At 37.9% G+C, this 23,875-nt stretch overlaps 1 protein-coding gene across 2 annotated transcripts in view; it reads right to left on the minus strand.

Annotated features, from left to right (window-relative positions):
* Usp7 (Ubiquitin-specific protease 7) overlaps nt 1-23,875 on the minus strand; it is a 458,856-nt gene that overhangs the window by 199,483 nt on the left and 235,498 nt on the right. For both annotated transcript variants that reach the window (XM_067150095.2, XM_067150096.2), the window contains exons 11-12: nt 10,917-11,070; nt 10,640-10,834 (exon numbers count right to left, since the gene is read on the minus strand). In XM_067150095.2, the coding sequence (XP_067006196.1) occupies nt 10,640-10,834; nt 10,917-11,070 (349 nt within the window). The remainder of the gene's footprint in view (nt 1-10,639; nt 10,835-10,916; nt 11,071-23,875) is intronic.

Raw genomic sequence — 23,875 nt, forward strand, 5'->3', positions numbered from 1 at the left:
TTATGCAACTACCTGGTGACACATCTGTTGCTATACGTTACACAGACCAAAAATACAAGGGTCTGGGTTTATTTAAAGTGAGATGGGAAGCATCTATTCTATATCAACTCCTGTCCAAAGCACCTTTTAACATTGTAAGAACATCAACCAAATTCTTGACTCAGTTCATGAAGCTTTAATCTGCATGCATCAACTTGATTTGGAGGTAGATATGGAAGGCTTGCAGTGGCTACCAGGCAAGTAAGTGTTTGTAAAGCTACTTGAGGGCTACTAGAAAGAGAACAATACAGGTGTTCCCTCTCACACAGAGGGAAAGGTGCCATCCTTAACAAGGAGTGTACACCTGCTAACAGACGGATGAGCAAGCCTGAAGATATGAGCAGTAGGGAGTGGAAACAAGCCCTCATGATGAAATCTAACATCAGTGCTGTTAGTACTGTACCTGGTAGTTCCCAAAACATTAACAACTGGAGGTGATCCCAAAGTGAGTATGTAACACTTGAGCACTGAAGGAACAATAAAATAAGATCTGCCATTGGTGATGCTTTGGGACAAAAATGCTTTCTTGTTCACGAAGAAATCCACAGACCCTTGGAAACAGGAAGCAAGAGGCATATCAACATGATAGCCATTAATCCTTCAGGCGAGAATAAGTACTAACATAGACCCAAACATAAAAACAGAGTCATACTTCGAATAACCATCTGATGTGCACACCAAATTTCTCCATTTAAAATCCAACTATGCCAAGGTATCAACTTGACAACTTTATGGTCTAAATAGTCAGTGCAAGAAGTACAATCTCAGGCTTCCTTGCAAATTCCTGCATCAAGGACTTCCATCGGGATGATGTCCTTGTTCTAAGAACTGCAATTACTGCTCTACAAGGCTAAGTTGCAGTATTACACAAATCACTTCAATGGGCTCTAAACTACAAAGAATAATTTTGATGATTTTTCCAAACATTCTTATTTTTAATTATGAGATCCTAGTGTTCAGTAGGTGCCTGGTGGCCATGATTGTTAAGGTGATCAAGTCTGTATGGACTGACACCGTGGTTATCAGGTATGAGTCCCGTTGGTTGAATAAAACATCACCATCAGAATGTTGGCTGGCAGGGTAGGTGGTGGTGGTGGTGGTATACAATTGAAGACCTCGGGAGAAAATATTGATACGCCTCAATTTGTAAGTTATGAGATATAATAAAATTAATTTTCACAAAATATTTACTGCTAACATTTTTGAACTTTGAAACATATTATTCATGACAGTGGTATATGTAATCCTTTTTTATAACATCCTGGAGAAAAAATGCATAAAAAACCAGTATTATAGGGAATTAGAGTATATTAAAAACTGAATGCACCTATCAATTTGAGGGTTATAGTTATTTACATGCAATGTTGATAAAGTAGTGAACAATTGACAACACAAGAAAACATCTCTATGAAATATACGAAAATACATACAGAAAGGAACAAGTTAGTAACACAATTACAACAATACAATGTTTTGACTAATGTCAGTTAAGTAGTCTTTCTCACTCTCAACTGGACTTATCTCTCATCATCCTTCTCATTAATGAACATTTCTGTACTGTTTGTACCACTGCACTTCAAACTACTATCAAATTCAGAGTATACTGGTGCTACCCATTGAAGCATTTTCCTTACCGCCCTAGGGAAGGAAGAAAAATGCTGAATGTACACTTATGTTTAATAAAATGAACTAAGTTAAAGAAAAATAATTTAATATAATGTTATAATGTTATTGCTTTTATTGCTTTTACGTATCACTAACTACTTTTACGGTTTTTTGATACACCGGGATGTTGAAATTTTGTCCCGCAGGAGTTCTTTAATATGCCAGTAAATCTACCGACACAAAGCCGACGTATTTGAGCGCCTTCAAATACCAACGCACTGAGCCTATACTGAACTAAAGGTCAGAAAGCTAGAGCTCTACCGCCTAAGATACCCACTCCGGCATGTTAAAGAGATTTCCGTACATTTTTTTAAATGTCACATAATGCAGTTACCCAATTATTTAAAGGAAAATAACAGGTAAACTAATTATAACCTACATAGCACCGGTACATCAACAAATGAAAAATGTTATAACCCACATAGTCGCATAAAGGACGTGTAAAGAGCGGTTATGTTTATAACATTTCAGTATAATGACACTAGTTAATTGTAGGTGTTAACATGAATGTTAATACTAATGAATACCAATACTAATACTTTTGCAAAAGGTACTTTATATCACAGCATGTGCATAATTATAACCAACATTCAAAACCACATGGTAAACAAAGCTGCTAGCTATCTCGAAAACATACTTGTTCACACTTCCAGATGTACTTCCATAATATTCCTGGGTTTCAACATAATCTGGATCCTTTAAACTGTCATCTCCGTCTATTAACTCCTCAGCTTCATTGTTTTCTGTACCATAAATGACATTTTGTTTGGCAGAAAGCATATCATTAGAAACATATCCGCCATTTTGGAAATGTGGATTGTCATTGTTTAATGCAAAGACATGTGGCTTGTTATAAAAACGAAGCTGAATTTTGCTGCCATCTATTATTAAATCAACTAGCTTCTTGATAAAAATGAAACTTCATGTTGGATAGAACTGTTTACTACAAAAAACTGTACATTTTAAAATTTGAGGGTTATCACTATTTTCCCCCCCCCCGAGGTCTTCAATTTTAATCATTACATTGTGTGCCAAAGGCCGCAATTCATTTCCAAACCTCTCCGAAGAACTCATATGGAGGGCATACAACGTTGCTGAAGATGATTTATCTGTCCGATGGATCTTGAGCCTTGAGCAGACCCCTTGGTGCTATTTGACAGGAGTAGGTTATGTGCCGTCACCAGGCTTAACCCTCTCCCTTCCTATTATCAAATATTAAATCATTCAATTCATCTCATTAACTCCTCTGATGAGGTTGAAGTCAGGTAGGGCATTCAGATGTGAAAACTCGAAGCGAAGATTCATCTCACTTCATATGTGACACCGTAGAGAAACAGGACAGGGGTTGGACACACAAACAGCGTTCAGTAGGCCTTGTCTTATAGCAATCCCTAAATGGGAAAAGCATAGTGTTTGTTATCAAGTAGCAGTAGTAACTTGCACTAATCTTGCCTAAATTAGTCTAATACAACTACAGTAAAACCTCGATTATCCGTTCTAATGCTTGGGAAAGGGTGAGCTGTTATAATAAAAAACACCCCGGGATAAAACGTATCACTAATTTTAATGGACTTTAACCCACTGAAGGTCACGGCGCAATATACTGCGTGTAGCGATAAGTGCCGCTGTGGTTACGGTGCAATATATTGCATGTCAGAATCTGAAGTGATATATCTTCGTAACTGTATGTCTTTCAACAACAATTGAAAAACGGATAGCTCCCAACATCTGTTGGCTACTTTCTGAAGTCGTTAGGTTATTGTTATCACCAAGGGGAGCGCTGGAAATGAAAGGTTTTTAAGCGGATGTCTTCAGCTTTAGCGAGTCGATTGCAAGCAGTTAAAAATGGCTGCACCAAGTCAAGCTGACTTGCTTACAAGCAACGATACAATTCGTGAAATTCTTATGAATGATGAAAGCGACTGTTCAGTATTTGAAGACAGTCATGAAGACGATGTAGGAGGTATATCTGGAAATAATTCAAGTGGTGAAGACTTAAATGAAAGTGAGGATGAGGTCTTAATGCCGCAACGTCCGAAGCTAATGAAGTTAAATACATTCTTATGAATGATGAAAGTGATTGTTCAGTATTTGAAGACAGTGATGAAGACAATGTAGGAGGTATATCTGGAAATAATTCGAGAGGTGAAGACTTAAATGAAAGTGAGAATGAGGTCTTACAGCTGCCACATCTGAGGCGAACGAAGGTAAATAAAGCGCCTTATCCCCCCAAACAAACCAGGAAAAAGACCACCTTCAAGAGTGTGCTATGTGTGTGCTTACACACCAAGAAGGGAGAAAAGGAACACAAGGACTATCTACCATTGTAAGGAGTGCAACAAAACTCTTTGCCCTGTACCTTGTTTTGAGGATTATCATACCAAAAAAAAAAAAAAAAAAATTAATAAAAATATTTCACAACTTTTGTGCTTAAACTAGTCGTTTCATGTCTTGTTAACATACTGCGTTAAATTCATTTGTTTCATTAAAATATAATGCCTCTTGAGGATTGTTTTACAAACGTGCAAAAACCTCAATTTTGGGGTGTGCAATGGGCAAAGAAACCTGAATCTCAAAGGGTTCACATCACATAACCTTAAAATACAGTGCATGAAACCCTGTTTAAAACCAAAATTAGTCAATGCAACAACAATATATCATCGCTGCCGGGACAAAACCTCCTACGTGTTAATATTTTTGGAGATATACTGACAGACAGCACATACATTATGAAGAGCGAGAATGACAGAACCTTACCGGGCAAAGTTCTAAGCTAAAATATTTCACATACGAGGTTTTATCCCAGCAGCGACGATATTCTAAATACTCAAGTAAATTACCAGCAGAACATGAATAAAATAATTTACCTGGTGTCATTTAAGCTGCTTTAAAAATCTGATACTTTTTTTTTTTTTGCACTCGTACAAACTATTTTCTTCATGTCCATTCTGAGCTTTCTAATTACAAGAATATTTAGAAAATTCCGTATAGTCCTCTTGCTTCAAGAATTCAAAGCTTCATCTGACTCCAGTGCAGTCTGAAGTGGTACATGATTGATTGTGACGCATTCTTCTTCCCTATCCTCCCTTACTTTCACTTATGGGCCAATGACCTTCGATGTTAGGCCCCTTAAAACAACAAGCATCATCATCTTCAACTTTCACTTATCACTTTGCAGCTGAATGCCAAGTTCCTGTTTGCACTTTTAGTTACTGTTTTGTCATCAGTTAAAATGCGATGTCCAAGCAATAAATCGTCAGTATGAATCTCCTCCTCAATGCTACTTTCATCATCTTCTCCAAAATGGACGTTATTTGCAATAATCTTCAGGATATCTTTGATCATCAGTCCTTCATATGCATTTCACTAATGAACCTATGAAAATCACAGGCGAGCTCTTCGACATCAACACGCAATTTTCTCCACAATTGAGCAATGGTCGGAGAGGTTACTAGATCCCATGATTTCTGGGAAAGATCAAGTCCTTCTTTAAAAATAGCTTTTTTCCAGAACATAACCAATGACGTTTCTTCGTAAAGTAAGAGGCCTAGAATTTCCCGTTTATAATGGGCCTTAAATGTTGCGGTGACAACTTGGTCCAGAGGCTAAATTAATGATGTTACATTAGGCAGCAAATAGGAAACAAAAAAGTTTCCATCCTCTGATTTCAACTCTGTATCAACAGTGTGAGAGGTTGCATTATCAAGAAAAGGACGACCTCTGATGGCATGCTTTTGGATGCCAAGAAATCTCGAACTCACAGTATGAACTTATTATGGAACCAAGTCCTGCAAATATCACGTGCTATCATTGCAGATTTGTTATGACAATAACTTACTGGAAAACATTTCATCACTGTTCCTTTGAAAGAACATGAATTTTTTTACTAACAGCTAATTTGAATCTATGGTCGCCACTATCCTTCAAACACACAAGATAGTAACGCATTTTTCACTAGATTCGTGAGCAGGAGCCGATTTCTCTTCAGCAGTTGCGCTAGTGTTTTACTGGGTAAGCACTTTCAATAAAGTCCAGTTTCATCAGCATTGTATACTTGACTTATGCGCTCAAATACGTATTTTAGGTTTCTGCTGCACTGCTGTCACCAGTTAGTCTCGAATGCCATGTATGTCCATACAGGTCTATAGTCAACAGTTAGACGCTGGTGAGGACCCTCAGAGCCCCACCTTTTCGGGAAAAATCTGCACCTGGCTTGTTATCATAAGACCACTAATAGGAACACCTTCACCTCGCTTTTGCTGAAACCACGTGAATAACACAGCATCCAGTTCTTTTAAAGATGATGCCTTCATTGTTTTTCTTTCAGTGAGTCCATGTGAACTGTCAGAACCTACAGCAAAATGCAGCACAACGTCATTATTCTTCATTAGGTCCTGCACTGTTGTCACACCAACAGCAAACTCTGATGCTATAATTGACACTAGTTCAGCTTTCTTTAAACGTTCAATTATATTTACTTTATTTTCGATGGTTAAAAACTACTCTTTGTTGTGGATTTAAAACTCATATTTCTTGGCTATTAGAATGGAAAATAAATGTTCAACTTTGTCAGTCACACTCGCCCGGTTTACGATTCCTGTACATTGTGAAATATTTACGATATTAAATCTTGAGAGAGAGCAAGACAAAGAACACATACTCGGAGATACTACATATTTTCCAAAATGAGTTATAGGTGTCCTTCTAAAGTAGAAATGACTAACATACAATATTCAACGCTCTGTGAGCTGGGAGTGGGCACATTATATTATTTGTCAGTAATGAAATGGATAAGAAAGTTTGCAACTGTTGGATTCAAATTACATCCCCCTCTTTTGTAACAGTTAAGAGTTAAATAATTTTACACAACATAAAATCACATAGTAAAAATGTATGAAGTCATATTTCTCAATGTCGATTGCTGGGCTATGCGCGTGTACACATAATAGTTATGTTACAAAGGGAATTCAATATATAATGCAACACTTTTTTCCTAAAAGCAAGAAATACACCACGTTATTCTCCAATCCTTTTGCTACAATACCCTATTTTTTAACATAAACTCCGTTCAATGCTACGGCCTTACGCCACATAATATGAGGGCCTGTATGCGTGCATGGTATACTTGACTCGTCTAAGTCTGAGCCAACGTCATGCTGTACAGATAACTTCCCCACCATCCACATAGTGCTTCCCATGGAGTGCATCTTTCATTGGACCAAACAGATGAAATTCAGAAGGTGCGAGATCTGCGCTATAGGGTGGATGAGGAAGAACAGTCCACTGAAGTTTGGGAGCTCCTGTCAGGTGTGCAGACTTGTGTGATGTTTTGCGCTTTCGTGGAGAAGGCTCACTATGCTTTTGTCTGTTGCCAGGTCTCCTAGATATTCTGCAAGCTATGAATATTTGTGATGATGATGATAATAATAATAATAATAATAATAATAACAATAATAACAATAAGAACAACAATAATAACAATAATAACAACAACAACAATAACAATAATAATAACAACAACGTTATTTGCTTTACGTCCCATTAACCAGTTTTATGGTTAACAGAGATGCCAAGGCGCTGGAATTTTTTCCTTCAGGAGTTCTTTTATGTGCCAGTAAATCTACCAACACGAGGCTGAAGTATCTGGGCACCTCCAAATACCACCGAACTGAGCCAGGGTTGAACCTGCCAAGTTGGAGTTAGAAGGCCTCAAGCCCCTGAGCCACTCAGCCTGGCAAATATTTGTGATGCCCTGGTTTTCTGCCAAAAGAAACTTAATAACGGCTCTCTGTTTCGTACGTATCTCCGTTATACAGACACCCGTTTTTAAGACTAGTTATAGCAGTGCAACCTATCAGAAATTAATGAAATTCTATGAGACAAAGCGGGAATATTCAAAGATGCAATCCCCCTCCCAACTACCAACTTTTTAAAACTGAAACTGGCAGTTGGTGTAGATGAAATACCAGTTGAACTACTCAAAGTACCGCAGGAGAAAGGAAAGGATATATTTGTAAAACTTTGTCAAGAAATATACTTAAAAGGGAAATGACCAAAAGATTTTCTGGAAAATATATTAATACCAACAGAAAAAAAAAGGAAAAATAGTATGAAATGTGAAGAACACAGGACACTGTTTAATTTCCCATGCAGCTAAAATACTATTAAGAGCAATAAACAGAAGGATTTACAGATGAATGGAGAATTATTGGTGAAGAACAGTATGGATTTAGGCATGGAGTAGGCACTAGGGATGCCATTGGTTTACTGAAAGTCATAGGAGAAAGGTACATAGAGAAAAACAGTAAAGTATATAGTCTTTGTAGACTTAGAGAAGGCATTTGACAAAGTGAGGTGGGATAAGCTCTTGGAGATACTTAAAAAACATGGAGTGGAATGGAGAGAGAGAGAGAGAGAGAGAGAGAGAGAAGACTGATCAAGGAATTATATTAAAACTAAACAGCCAGAGTGAGAAGAAGAGGAGAATTAACAGAAGAAATCAGACTGGGGAAAGGTGTTAGACAGGGTTGCTGCTTATCACCAACTTTGTTTAATATTTACTTGGAGGAAATTATTTGTGAATGCTTGGATGGTAAAAGAGGTGTCAATGTTGGAGGTAAGAGAAGGATCGCTGATGATATGTCAGTAATAGCTAAAAATATGAGGGACCTCTGCAAAATGCTGAGAAAATTTAAAAAAAGTGTGAAGAGTATGGAACGAGCATAAACAAAAAGAAAACCAAATTCATGATATTTGGAGGTAAAGGTGAAAAAGCGACAATCAAGGTAGGGGGAGAAATTATTGAACAGGTGAATAAGTATTGGAAGTATTGTGACTGAAGACCTTCACTCTATAACAGATATAAAAGCTTGAATTGCCTTAGCCAAAGAGCTTCAACAAGAAGAAGAAACTGTTTTGTGGCTCGCTAGAGAAAGATCTGAGGAAGAGACTTGCAAGGTGTTACATACGGAGCATAGCTCTAAATGGTGCTGAAACATGGACATTAAGGAAGGAAGAACAGAGAAGAATAGATGCATTTGAGATGTGGATTTGGTGAAGAACTGAAGGTGTAAAGTGAGAAGATAAAATATCAAATGAGGAAGTTCTGAAGAGAGTGGGAGAAGTGAAGAGCATGCTGACCATAATCAAAAATAGGAAGAAAAATTGGATAGGTCATAATCTAAGACACAACACTTTACTACGAGTAGCAATTGAAGGGATGATAAAAGGAAAAAGAGGAAGAGGAACGAGACTATCAGTTATTAGACAGCATTAGAAAAAGAAAGGAAGATTACGCAGAAGTGAAGAAAAGGGCACACGATCGAGAGATATGGAGGTCACAGCCATGATTGGACCTGCCAAATGGCAGAGCAACCTATGATGATGATTATATATTGAACTTCCCTTGTATAATTGGGGGTTCATGAGTTGGAGAGTCAATGCACAGTCACTCCAAAACAGAATACTGTATCAAGATATCTTGACATCAAGAGCCGGACTGGGTGGTTCAGATGGTTGAGACGATGGCCTTGTGACCCCAACTTGGAAGGTTCTATCCTGGCTCAGTCTGATGTTCTGAAGGTGCTCAAATATGTCAGCCTTTTGTCGGTAGATTTACTGGCACATAAAAGAAATCCTGCAATACAAAATTTCAGCACCTCGGCGTCTCCAAAAACTGTCGAAGTACTTAGTGGAACGTGAAACCAATAACATTATTATTACAGACATCAAGAGTACGCTCAATCAGTTTTGGAAAAACTGTAGATTCCTTTTAAAAAAGAGAGATTTTTTCTAGATGAGAGATAATCAGCGGAACGGTTAATTGAGGGACGGATAATAGAAGTTTACTGTAATAGGTTTTGTGTTTTTCAATGCCAGTAATGAGCTTGAAATTCTATACTTTCTAGCATGTACTGATTTTCTGATGATACAGAAAAAAAAAAATCAATGCATGCACACATCACATGAGAAAAATAAAATGTAAGATCACACACATTGCTCTAAAGATAAATGGTACCCCTCAACAATCATACTGTAGAACACTATAAACGCTCCTGATACTTAGGAAATGTATTGTCAACAGCAGAAAATTATCAATAGTTTGGGGCGGTAGATGAGGTCTTGGAAAATGATGTGCTTACAGCAACAGGAAAATTACTGGGAATCTTGTTAAAATGCATAATAATTACTCTGTGGTAATAACCAACTTAGTTCCACAGACCATGGTTCTTTTTCCAGACGTGAGACACCTATATACAGTAAAAGCTTGTTAATGCAACCTTATTTATCCATTCTTACAGTACCATTCAGTAACTTCAAGTTTTGAGAAAAATATGAGTTTCGACCATGAATTGTCTTTAAGAAACAATATTAACAAAAATTTAGCTCACTATTCTACTTTAATATAAACCATCATTGTTCCTTGTGTATGACATTCTGCAAAGATTCAATGACTAAGTAGATCATATGCTAATGAAAACAGAAACCATGTCTTGGCTTAATATTATACCAAAGCATGTCTCGTAGGAACTGGTTTCTCAATCACACTGATGTAAGCATCGTATATCACAATATACATCCAGTGTAAATGCTATACATCCTGGGCTAAAAGATTCTTCTTCTTCCATACCGCTCTTCTACATTCATTGTCGAGCGTTCCTGCCAACCTAAAATTTTGCAATATTACAAAGTTGAATACAATGACTGAAATTCAAATATTTAAAAAGCAGATATTTCTTAATTAATTTCTTCCAAATATTCAAGGAACAAAAAGATTACAGATTTGCATAACATGAATTTTATTAATACCAACTTTCACATACAGGTTGCTGTATATATGTGTTAACAAGGTTTCACTGTAGATTCATTCTAATAAGAATACTTCACAACAATAAAATTAAACCAAGCAGAATTTCTATGGTTCTTTGGTCATCACCTCCTGTGGAATGTCCTCTTCTGTTACCTCCTGCAATACATTCTTCAGTTCACTGTCTCTTATATACACCAACATGTATGCATTAGTACAATGTTTTACAGTCATGTTCATATCATCATCATGACCTCCATAATTATGATCGATGGCTTCTTGCTTTGTACACCTTGATACCACATCATCATCGAACTTGCACCACTAAAACAAAAACATGACAAATCCTGTAGTAAAGTGCATTATAACCCATCCTGGTCATCATATTATACTTCAAGTTGCTTACCTTGCCGTCTCCCTTGGGGTTTATAAAAACTACGTAATGCCCGCCATGATTATCTCCACTATGAACCAGCACAGCATGAAGAGTATAATCAGCACGAGTAGGTTCTGGATTCTGAAGATATGGCTCTAAGCTTATTTTCTCATAGAATTCAAACCTAAAACAATAAAGTAAATTATGTATTTCACATCAACATTTTAACACAAAATAATGTAAAGAAAAAACAAAAGAAAAATAATAAATTATAAGCACACTTGCAATGGTATAAGGAAAATATTATAAAAGATACTAGTCTCTTCAGAGCCTCAAAAAAATGTACAGAAATATGTAAACTAAACTCCCAATCCTTTTCAATAAAAGACGGTTATAAGACAAATCAGTTATAAAGTGTCAACTTTCATAATTGTCATCTTTTATAATTTTTACTTAAAAATAACTTATAATTGCATACTCCCATAGTGTATGGGAATAAACCTACTATATAGTCTGTTTCAAAAGAGTTGTAGTTTTTATAAACTAAAAATATTTCAGCCTGGCGCAACTGATATTTAACGCAGTCAAATTTTCCAGAGAGTGCACCGAATCAAGTGGGTGGGATAACGTGATGACATAGCAAACCTAGAGTTTGACAAATATGAGCACAATTTCTAGGCCAAAATGCATTGAAGATGATGCTTGTTGTTTAAAGGGGCCCAAAGGTCCCTAAAGGCCTAAATGCAACCCGTTTGAAACCACTACAAAGTATTTTAAGGCAAGATGTCTACTGTCCTAATTTTCAGACATCTACTCTACTTCAGCAGCAGTGATTAAATTTTTAACTTTAAAAATATCCTGAATTAATCTTTTCCTTACTAAAAAAAAAAAAAAAAAGGTTTTCTACTTTCATGATTAGCTTACAGCTCCATTTCTCAATTCTTATCGCAACATTTCAATAAGAATAAGAATAATAAAAACAATAAACTACAATATCTATGAAGAACTCAGTGTTTTGAGGGCGTATTGCATCCTACAAAGTATTCCCCTTGAGATGTGCCCCAGTCCAATATCTAACAGTCCAGAAAGGAACCAAGAGTCACCTAACATTCTTTAAAAACTAACAGTGATGAACAAACACCAAACACAACTGTTGGGTAAGGTTATTAAGAATAGTAACCTAACAAAACACAGGACTTGAACATCTTTTCAGTCAATCAAATACATTTTCTGATACCACATTTTAGAGAAAAGAGGGACTACAAGCCACAAAATAAAATTTAAAAAAAACTTCAATACACAATCTTGTCAATCCATGACTGTTATTAAATTTAAAGAGACCAGGAATTCTTTGTTCGACACCTGCGTTATACTTGTGTACTTAAATCTAATAACCCTCATTCAGGAAGGGTACAGACATTCCTGCTTTGCCATGCTAAAGTTTACTATCGTGCTGCTTGGAATCTGATATCGTCATGCAGAGGAAATTTAAAAAAAAGGGCAAATTATTCTATATGGTAAAGGTATTCTTCTGTATTGTGACCTACTTCGTAGATACAGATATATGAACAATCTTCCTTGTTTTTGCTGTAGGATTAATAGATTCAAATTAATTATTTTAGTGTTATAGAGCATGTAAAGCATCACACTGGTAAACAATGACTATACTGAACGAAAATAGTGGCAAAAGTAATGCTTCTGTGCCGTTGCACAGTACCAGAACTGGAGGTTTAAAGAAGCTGGTACTACATGCCTCATATTTGTGAAAAACAGACAGTTGTGACGTGCGTGGATTTTTCACAGAAAACGCGCTGATCAGTTTAAGGTTTGACACATTAAGATCGAAGGCCATCCGCCAGAGAACGAAGCCCGCGCGGTACACGTTCACTGATTTTCATACCGGTAGTTACTACAAAACGTACTATGTGCATTGATGGGCACTGCAGTAAAAGATTTGATTCATACAGTTCTTGAAAAAATATAGATGACAGCAAACCACAGCTCTCCTTCCTTTCAAATTGTAACAGTGCAGTATTGACTCGTCCGCAGTGTCCAAGTAATGGCGGCCATGCGCGACGGTAGACGGAACAATAAATTTATACCAACTGAAAAGACCAAGCGGAACACACACAATATTTATATACTCATAATAACGTAGATATCTCTTGTACAAACAATTCTGAAGGGCCTAAAAATGAAATAAACTCAATACCAGACATATTATGACCTTTCAATGACGTATAATCATGTGTCAGAGAGTCACTGAAGGTCATAAGTCAAACAGATGCATATGGACGGCATGGAAGTAAGATAAATTGTCGACGCGCGGCAAATTTATATGTTCGTAATATATGAGCTGACACAACTCGCAAATTTATGGTAGATCTTGTGGACGGAAATCAGAAGATCGAGCTCAGAACCCCGTGGTATACAGCGGACCGCATGAAAAACAGTTCGGTTACAAGCAGTTATCAGCAAATAATTATATCAACAACTGAGAAGAAGAAAGGCCAGACATTATATCTAGTCTTAAAGACGTCAAGGAGGCCATGGATTAGCTTGGAATTGTATACAGCTGACCATCTAATAGGCGTATGGTGTGACGTACTTCATGTTTGGAAGAACAAACAATAGTAGTGTGTGTTCCTTTGTGAATCTCTGCAGTAACGAGTTTCCTCAAATGTCTAAATCACATGTAATGAAGTTAAGATAGTAGCTCTGTGGTTCATGGAAAGCAACCTTATTATTATTATTATTATTGAAAATAATGAAGTTAGAATTTTGTTTTTATGTCAATTCTTGTATAACAAAAGGGATCGAGAAGCAAATAGTGAGTGTAGCTCTTGTCTGCATATAAAAACACGGAAGATTTGTACAGTTGAGGGCTAAACAGCATTTAATAAGCTCAAATAGCATTAAACGACGTTAATTCATACGAGCCAGTATTGATCTACGAAAGTGGAGTTGTAAATCTGTATGAACTTTTGGTAACTGTTTCTGTACAAGTTTCAGGTTGAAGACAAAAATGCTACTTTCAGTTGAACCAGGAAATCCATATGGAGAAAATGTTTGAGTAAACTGGTAGGATCCCTGGTGGATCCGGGCTGTACCGAAATGGATGAGATGGCTTGGAACGAATGACCTAACTACCACTACCCTTACCATAAAGTGAAGACCAGATGAGTAGATGTACTTTTGGCCCTTTGCTTTACCTGTAGCTGCTATAGTAGATGTAGATTTTCAATATTACACAGGTGATCTAAAGTGAAATTCCTTGAATAACCTAACGTGTTATTGGTGTTAGTTTAACGTTTCATTATACGACTGCACATGCTAGAATATCGTTCACCGTCGGTAAATATTTGGTTACGCGCGATCTTTCCTGCATAGCTTCTGAACTAATGGAACAAATGTGAAGTGAATATGTGATCTTGAATGTTACAGGTAAGTTTCAATGTACCTGTGTGTGAGATAATTGATGTGGCGATCCTTCGATGTAATAATTCTGCGGAGTGTTGTGATGTGTTTATTTAATCGGATTATGTGATGTTGGTACGTATAATAGTGAGGCTCTTCAATGACATTTGCTTATTTATTTAGGGAATGATGATTGTTTTATTTTGCGGTGTATATTATGGTGGCGTAAGGCATGTAGGGTCATCCAAAGGTATAGCTGATGTGACATAATTAGTGAATGATTTATTGAATTGTGTATTGCGTTAGTGAGTTAATTCTTCGAGATGACCAATGGGTTAGGATAGTGTTATTGAAAGGTATGTTCGCCGCGCATATTGTGTCTGATAAATGAGCGATTTATTTAGCATTGATTAGAGGCGTTCGAAGAGTTTGATTGAGCATATGAACTGAAATGAGTTAAGATTTGATCACATAAATAGTGGGATGTTTAAGCGGACCCACAAGTAGGATCTTCGACAAGCTACTTGAACGGTAGTTGGATTTTGAGATCATTGTCACCTGTACTGTATGTTAATACTTGTGGCATTTGCTTGAGGTAGTGAGTTGGTGCTGTAGCATTATTTCAGCAGGACGGAGAGGCGCAGATGCAACGCAGACCTTCTGGTATTTGATCATTTTCTTGTACATGTCAGCAGTTAGTACTTTATTTCAGGTGCAGCTAAGCGATGCCATTGGTTGGATGATGGCATGCAGTTACTCAATTATGGAGCGATAATGTTTTTGTTATGTATTTGAAATGGTTTTCTGTGTTTATCAAAGAACCGTTGGGAAATTCGAGCTATTATTTAGCTAGCTAGGGGTTACAATGAGACCAACAGGAATAGGTAGAGCAGGAAGGACAAAGTACGGCTAACAAGTGTGATAATGAATGAACAAACAAGATGAGGGAAAAGAGACTTAAACTGCTGATTTTCCATTATGTTTTACAATTATTTAAATGTGTCAAAGTGTTGTGAGTGATGATGATATTTGAATTTCACAATTGACAATTTTCAAGAAGGAATTGATCTCTAGTACAGTGCGATAGAAAATGCACGAGGATATTTTTTAAAATTACGTTGCTTATCCGGTTTGTTTGATTATAGTCAGTTAATTTTATTTTATTAAAGTTATTTTCCTTCCAATTTCTTGTTGCAATTTTCATTTCATGCCTAATTTAAGTGAACTTAGTATATTGGAACATAATGATGTTGGATCATTATCTGATTAATTATTGATAGGATGTGACCGTTTTCTCTCCGAAGGGCCATGCCCTGAGTGGAGGATCATGTAAATCACTGAATTCTAGCTGAGCACATTATGAAGTTTACTGTTACCTTCGAACCAGGCGTCCACGAACGGTCACAATATGTTGTTGAACTTTTTCTTCTTAAAATTGAAAAACTGCAAAATTTCATCCACTATTTCCATGGTAAGGGGTCAATCAATTGCATTACATGTTTTACAGATATGAAATAGAAAGTGTGAAGTCAAATAAAGTGAGATAAAAAATGACCTCATTTCAAAATTAGTATTTGATTTTAAAATACGCAATTAGTGAAAAATGGCTAGTTCGGAAAATGTATGGAAGTGACAAAGATCTCAATGTATTAATAATGCCCGAGTATGTTCAAAGCACTTTAATGTTAAAATTGAATAATTGAAAAAGAGGTTCAACCTATTCAATACAAAAGAGAAAGAAATGTAGTGATTACATTCTTATTTAATAGTAATTAGAAATGGGACCGGTTTCGACCCTAGTCCAGGTCATCGTCAGCCGTTCAAAACATAAAAACATGAAAAACAATGCATATGAAAAAGAAAAAGATTAAGTGAATGGATCGGTATAAGATGAAATATAAAATGATAATGGGGGTAGAAACTGTGAGTCACTTAAAAGAAAACAGTATGTAATATTATGAATGGTAGTACAGCACATGCAATGATAAGTGAAGTCTCACAATGTTTATGAACAGTGGAGAACGGTCAAATGGGTCAGTTTTTACACACCGTCAGGTACAAAGTCACAACACTATCGAGCACCATATGAAGATCCACTGTTCATAAACATTGTGAGACTTTACTTATCATTGCGTGTGCCGTACTACCATTCATAATATTACGTACTGTTTTCTTTTAAGTGACTCACAGTTTCATCATTTTATATTTCATCTTATACCGATCCAGAGTTCACTTAATCTTTTTCTTTTTCATATGCATTATTTTTCATGTTTTTATGTTTTGAACGGCTGGCGATGACCTGGACTAGGGTCGAAACCGGTTCCATATCTAATTACTATTAAATAAGAATGTAATCACTACATTTCTTTCTCTTATGTCTTGAATAGGTTGAACCTCTTTTTCAATTATTCAATTTTAACGTTAATACTTTCAATACGGAACAATGAAATTTTTATCTTCAAAGCACTTTAGTCCTGACGATTATGAAACGAATTTGAAAAATGAACTTGTTTTACTGATGATACAAATTCAGTGTTCAAATGCTGTTTCATCCCAGTGGACTTCAAACTTGCATGGGGATACTATGGCAGCTACAAACTCAGGAGAGAACATGGCTGCAGTATATATAACATCAGTTTGAAAAATACGAGTAAATTCAGCCTACTGTTCATAACTCAAATCAGGCTACATTTGTCCCGCAGGTCTGTGAACTGAAATGAGTACGGCCTGACATGTAAAATATTTGAATATCTTTAGAATACCATTATACAGGAAGGATTAAACATGACTCAGCATTATTAATAGGGTCTTCAGTTTTACAATCCTAAAGTAATGTATTCTTTTTTGTTTATAATATAAATATCCTTTATATGGAAGATTAAATAAAAGATTAAATAAAACAATTACAGTTTGTTCGTCTTTTGCAGGTCTCAAGTGATCAAGAACACAGCTATACTGGGACTGTTCGGAAACTAGCAATAGCCAGGGTAAGCAAGTTGTCACCCAAGGTTGCAAAGACTGCCAAGGAGAGTAACACTGACCCTATTGCACACATATCTGATGATAAAGACCAGAAAATAGCACAGCTTCACGAAGAGATCAAACACGTAGAGAAGAAGAATGCCCCGTATCTGCTTACAAGCAAAACCTGCTCTGAAATCTGGAGACACCCAAATATTTAGTTCTGTCTAAGAACATTACCACCAACCAAAACAACACAAGAGAATCCTACAACAAAGCATTATGCTGTCTGTTTATATGTCCAACCCCTGTCCTGTTTCTCTGCGGGGTCAGATAAGAAGTGATGAAGTGAGATGAACCTTCGCTTCGAGTTTTCACATCCGAATGCCCTTTCTGATGTCAACCTCATCAGAGGAGTTAATGAGATGAAATGAATGATTTAATATTTGATAACAGAAAGATAGAGGGTTAAGCCCGGTGAGGGCACATAATCTATCCTGTCAACCACCACCACCTCCTACCCTGCCGGGCAACATTCCGATGGTGACATTTTATTCGAACAACGGGACTCGAACTTGCTATCTAGAGTGTCAGTCCATACAGACTTGACCACCTTAACGATCATGGCCACCAGGCATCTACTAAACACCAGGATCTTCTAATTAAACATAAGAATGTTTGGAAAAAAATCATTAAAAAATATTCTTTGTGGTTTAGAGCCCACTGAAATATTTTGTGTAATATTGCAACTTAGCTTTGTAGAGCAGTAATTGCAGTCCTTAGAACAAGGCTACAATGAACTTGGTAACGAAACTTAAAGAGATAAATCTGCTTTCCTTTCATTTGCCGGGGGTTACTACTACACAGCAGTATGATTCTGTGGATCAGTGGTAGAGTGTCTGCCTCCGGATCCCAAGATAGTGGGTTCAAAACCGGCAGAGGTACTCAGATTCTTGAAGGGCGGAAAAAAGTCCATTCAACACTCCATGTTGTACGATGTCGGCATATAAAAGATCTCTAGTGACACATTTAGTGTTTACCCAACAAAATTCATTGAATGATGCCATTGACGCTTTCACGGTTCGTACTTACAGACATGATACTGTATATGCTCTTGGGCTTATGCCGTGTAAAGAAAATAAGGTGAAATTCTTTACGTTTCGCAGAGAACTGTGCGTCATCACACGAAATCTCGACTGTCCACGAGAAAGGTTTCTTAAACAATGACTTTAAATTTAGACGTTATAATAGAAGTGGAAATGGTACGTTCATTCGCCACCAGATTGCTCTCACGATGTTGCACAGCGCTAGCGTTCGACGTGGAAGCTGACCGAACCACCAGAATCAGTCTATGAGGATCACACAACATGTGAACGTAACATATGACATTGACAGGTGTCTAACATTGACACAAGCGTGGAATGAAACACCTGGCGATGAGGGACGTACGAATTTGGAAAACACCGACACGAAATAACAATAGTGAAGGGAAAGGGAAGGGAACTACCTAAGTAAATTCATACTGGCTGGCAACCAGGTATTACTTAATTGATAGCCGGTGTCCCTGTTGAAATTGTTAGGATTTCTCCGTATTTCCACAGCATCCCGTATAATCATGGACCTGTAGTGTCTAGTGTGGGTAAGAGCTCGAGCATCTTCGATCACGACATCATGACCTGACGATAAGAGCGTGCTCAGCTATTGCTGATTTGTCTGGTTGGTTGAGACGAATATTACGTTCCTGTTCCTTGATACGGGTACCAATGCACCGGCATGTCTGGAAGTTGTATACCTTACCGCAAGTACAGGGAATTTTGTATACCCCAGGATGTAAAAGTGGGGACAATTTGTCCTTCGTTTTATCAGGCTGTGAGCAATTTTAGTGGTGGTGCCAAACACAGTTTTTTAATTGTGTTTGCGGAGGACCTTGGCAATTCCATCTGTGGTGTTGCGAATGTAAGGCAAGTAGGCAGTTACCTTCACTTCTTCTTTCTGTGAGCTTTGCTTGGTCGTTTGTTGTGGTTGACTTTCGATCCCATTACTGTTATACAGGCTGAACGAAAATTCAACCAGGTGTCATTCAGACAGAATTCAAAGTTCCTCCGTCTAGCTCAGAAACAAGCGGTCTCTCGCACGAACCTGGATGCTAGTTAACTGTCATCAATCTTTCCCAGAAATCCTTGGACGAGAACCAAACAGCAGTTCTTGCTAGGGGCTTAATTTCGCTGTCACCCCTTCTAAAATTCCTACTGAGAAGTTACTTACTTCCGTTGAGGCAGCCATCCACAAACTACCTACGGATGAGGCGGAGGAGTTAAGACTGAAATGTGTGAGACTCATATAAGGTCCGCTGTTGTACCCACGCCCAATTTAACCAGAGGCGAAAGGATAGCTCTGAAGGAACTTATAGATTTTGAACTGACCATTCTCTCAGCTGATAAGGGTAATGCGACAGTGGCTATGGACACTGACGAGTATAGAATAAGATCTCAGCTATATTGTCAGAGACTGTTTACAGACTGAGCTCACGTGACCCCACCACTCGTGTCCAACAACACCATGAAGCTCTTAAGACACTCCTCAATTCCAAAAGAGAAGGCTTAATATCTTTCCCTGGGGGATGCAGTGCCATCTAGATTATATGGACTGCCAAAGATCCTTAAAAAAGATGTTCCCCTCAGACCTATTATTAGTGCGATAGGTTCTCCTACGATGTTCTGGCTAAATACCTAGCAAATTGCTTCAGCCACACATAGGACGTACTGAATCATACGTCAGGGACTCTTGGTATTTCGTCAACAAGCTGTCGACCATAACACTTCAACCTAATGTACTTTTGGTGAGTTTCATTGTGGAGTCCTTGTTCACTAAAGTGCCGATTGACTCGGTCATGTCTCTCATTGAACACCTGCTCCTTGAGGACATTACTAAGCTATTTTAACACTGGATGACTTCCAGCTATTTCTTGTGGGGTGGGAATTTTTACAAACAGATGGACACAGAGTGGCTATGGGAAATCCACTTTCGCCCGCCATGGCTAATTTCCTTATGGAGCATTTTGAGGAGGCTATTGCTTTGGCGCCCGTCAAATATATGATATGGTGGAGGTATGTTGATAATGCATTTGTGGTTTGGACAGAAGGTCCTGAGAAACTACATCTATTTCCAAACCACCTAAATCAGCAACATCCTTCAATAAAATTCACTATGGAGATGGAGTTGGATGGATGCCTTCCTTTCTTGGATGTTCTAGTGAGAAAGAAAGAAAGCGGACAGCTCCTCAGGACATACCGTACATCGTTAGCCTACCCACACAAATCGCTATCTTCATGCAGATTCTCACCACCATCCAGCACAAAAACAAGGCATTCTCAAGACACTCGCCAAGAGGGCGAGGCGAATTTGTGAGCCATCAAATATCCAGGTGGAGATGGACACGCTAGAGGTCGCGTTCAAGGGTAATGGTTACAGCAATTCGCAGATTCATTGAGCCCTGCATCCCAGAGAAACAACCAAGCAAAGCTCACAGAAGGAAGAAGTGAACGGAACTGCCTACTTGCCAGAAATTCACAACACCACAGATCAAATTGCCAAGGTCCTCCGCAAACAAAAAATTAAAAACCGTGTTCGGCACCACCACTAAAATTGTTCACAGCCTGATAAAACCAAGGACAAATTGTCCCCACTTTTACATCCTGGGGTGTACGAAATTCCCTGTACTTGCGGTAAGGTATACATCGGCCAAACCTGCCAGTCCATTGGTACCCGTATCAAGGAACATGAAAGTAATATTTGTCTCAACCAACCAGACAAATCGGCAATAGCTGAGCACGCTTGATCGTCGGGTCATGATGTCGTGTTCCAAGATTTACAATCAAAGATAAAGGTAGGGTTTTCCACATGTTCAATACTAGAAAATAGTTAAATGATTAAAACATCACATTTTTTGTGTCATTTTTGGTACCGGTTTCAACAACTTTATTTGCCTTCATCAGCCTAGGAGATTGTTGCAGGATATTTTGATAGCTACATTAAAATATGTACAACATATGTATGCACATAAGCAGAACTTTCTGAAATAAATTGTTATTTCAATTGCGTACATACCATAAAATTTATGTAGTTGAGAAACAGGGACTAAATCACTCCTTATGAGGTTCTAAAGGAGTTTAAAAAAATTTCTATTTACATACTTTTAAATGTACATCTCCTTGCGTTGTCAACTGTTTGTAACCACACATAAATTAATTATAACATCAAGTTTCAGATTTAAACATTTTTTAAGTGCATCTTATTCAGCTGTTAAAGAATTTACAAGTAGCCTTGAAGAGGCTAAACATTTTGTCATGAGCAATCTTTACAATAATACACTAACAGCTGGTTTCATTATAGAGTGTTGTTGTAAAATAAAAGTAGGTAGAAGACCAATTTCAATGAGCAATTTTTACAGAAAACAGTTCCTCATAGAATGTAACCAATGAACCATCTATATTGCTCAGATTTTCCGGTTGTTAGATTAAAAGATTTAGGGCCAGTTCTGCCATCTGCTGGAAAAGTGGTTGGCAGCTGCCTGGGAGGTGGTGGTGATTTTTGTTTTACGAGGAAGTACAAGGTAATCATCCTCTCTGAACAAATAAGTGGAAGAGAATTTTAAAATATAAAAACGAGATTGTTTATTCAACAAAGGAATTTGGAAACACAGTACAAAATAAAACAAAAAACAATTATAGAATTAGGCCGAAAGGATTACTAACGTATCAAAAGGGAACGTATGTTCCCTGAGTAACAATACACTTGTAATTTATATACCCTTGATAAGTCCACTGTCGCACATAAAGCGGATGACGAGATCAGCAGTAGTCGCGTCATCGGCTAGTATGCGTTCGAGTTTTTCCTGCAGGCCGAGGCTCCGTCTTAGGCCAGAGAGATCCGCACACTCTGTGAGGATGTGGGCCACGGTGAAGTCGGCACCACAAGAACACACTGGGGGTTTTCCCTCTTTAGGAGATAAGAGTGCGTGGATCGTAAATGACCTATCCTCAGCCTGCATAGTACTATGGCCCCTCTCCGTGAAGGTCGGAAAGAGGACCGCCACACGGTAGTTGTCTTCTTAATTGCTCTCAGGTTGTTGGGAGTTCGAAAAATCTAGCCACTCCGATTCCCAGGACGCCAAGATAGTTCGACATAGCTGAGAACAAATATCCTTAGCAGGTACATTGACTGGTCTTGAAGGTAAAAGTACAGCTTCCTTTGCAGCTTCATCTGCAAGTTCCTTACCCGCAATCCCAACGTGGCTTGGAAGCCACGCGAAAGTGATTCTGGTGCCAGCATCCCTTAACCTGGCTAGAAGGTCATGTATCTGCTGCACCAGTGGGTGTTGCGAGAAATAGGTTTCAATAGACTGCAGAGAGCTTAACGAATTGGTACACATAAGAAAGTGGCTTCTTTAGTCACGCAGTGCAAACTGCAGAGCCTCTAAGATGGCGTAAAGCTCTGCAGTATATACGCTACATACTTTAGCGAGAGCGGGAGGTGAATTACCTGGTGGTGTAAATCAGCTGGTACCTTTGCCCTGTGTGCAACCACCTCCGCACAAGCGCTAGGTAGCTACCTGGAGCTAGACACCGATATACGGAGTTGGCTAGACTGATTTTCAGCGACTTCTCGCTTTCGAGTATGGTGCTATCTATCGTCAGATGTATGAAGCTAATTTCGATTGTCTTATTTTCCTGTGCTCGCATCTGCTGATTATCACCAAGAAGCCTAATAAGGGGAGTCTTAGGAGTTATGGGCAACGATTTATGTCACGCGTTCACGATTTTAATCTATGTACTTCAAAACAATATCTAATTGGGATTAAAATCTCGAGATTACATTTTCTTACGCCAGTTATAACCTGTTATGTGAGGCAGCGTTTTTCGAAAGTATTCTCGTTGTAGATTGGTCAAGTTGCTCGCTCCGTAATAGAAGGTACGAGGTTTTCATCTTATTTCTAATTTGCATTTAAAAATTTATTTTCGTTCCCTGCCGATGTTCTTAACTCTTTTTTACGTATATACACCCATATCTTCCTTACGGACTTATTGCCTTTGAGCATTCTATCTGCAGGCTTCTGTGAATGAAGTATCTCCACGATGCTCTATTTGCAACTAGCTCTGTGACTTCATTTAGTTCCACATGCTTCCATTTATTGATAATACATTTCATTCTAATGTTTAACTTTGTGAAGTTGGAAGGTACTGTTAAAGAACTAATTGAGGTAAATATCCATTCATACGAAGAGGAATTCAGGAATGGAATAGTTTCCAATTTCTTCGAAATCATTTACCAGAAGACTATGTAAACAACTGATAGGGAATCTGCTACGTGGGCGACAGTCCTTTATGCTATATTAATCATAACATCACTTTCTGTAAGTAGCACACATATAAAGTGTTTTCTTAGTAGACATAATATTGTGATTAAACATTTCAATGACCGAGCTCGATAGCTGCAGTCGCTTAAGTGCGGCCAGTATCCAGTATTCGGGAGATAGTAGGTTCGAACCCCACTGTCGGCAGCCCTGAAGATGGTTTTCCGTTGTTTCCCATTTTCACACCAGGCAAATGCTG

This window comes from Anabrus simplex, chromosome 6, assembly GCF_040414725.1.
Source record: "Anabrus simplex isolate iqAnaSimp1 chromosome 6, ASM4041472v1, whole genome shotgun sequence".
Lineage (NCBI taxonomy): Eukaryota > Metazoa > Arthropoda > Insecta > Orthoptera > Tettigoniidae > Anabrus > Anabrus simplex.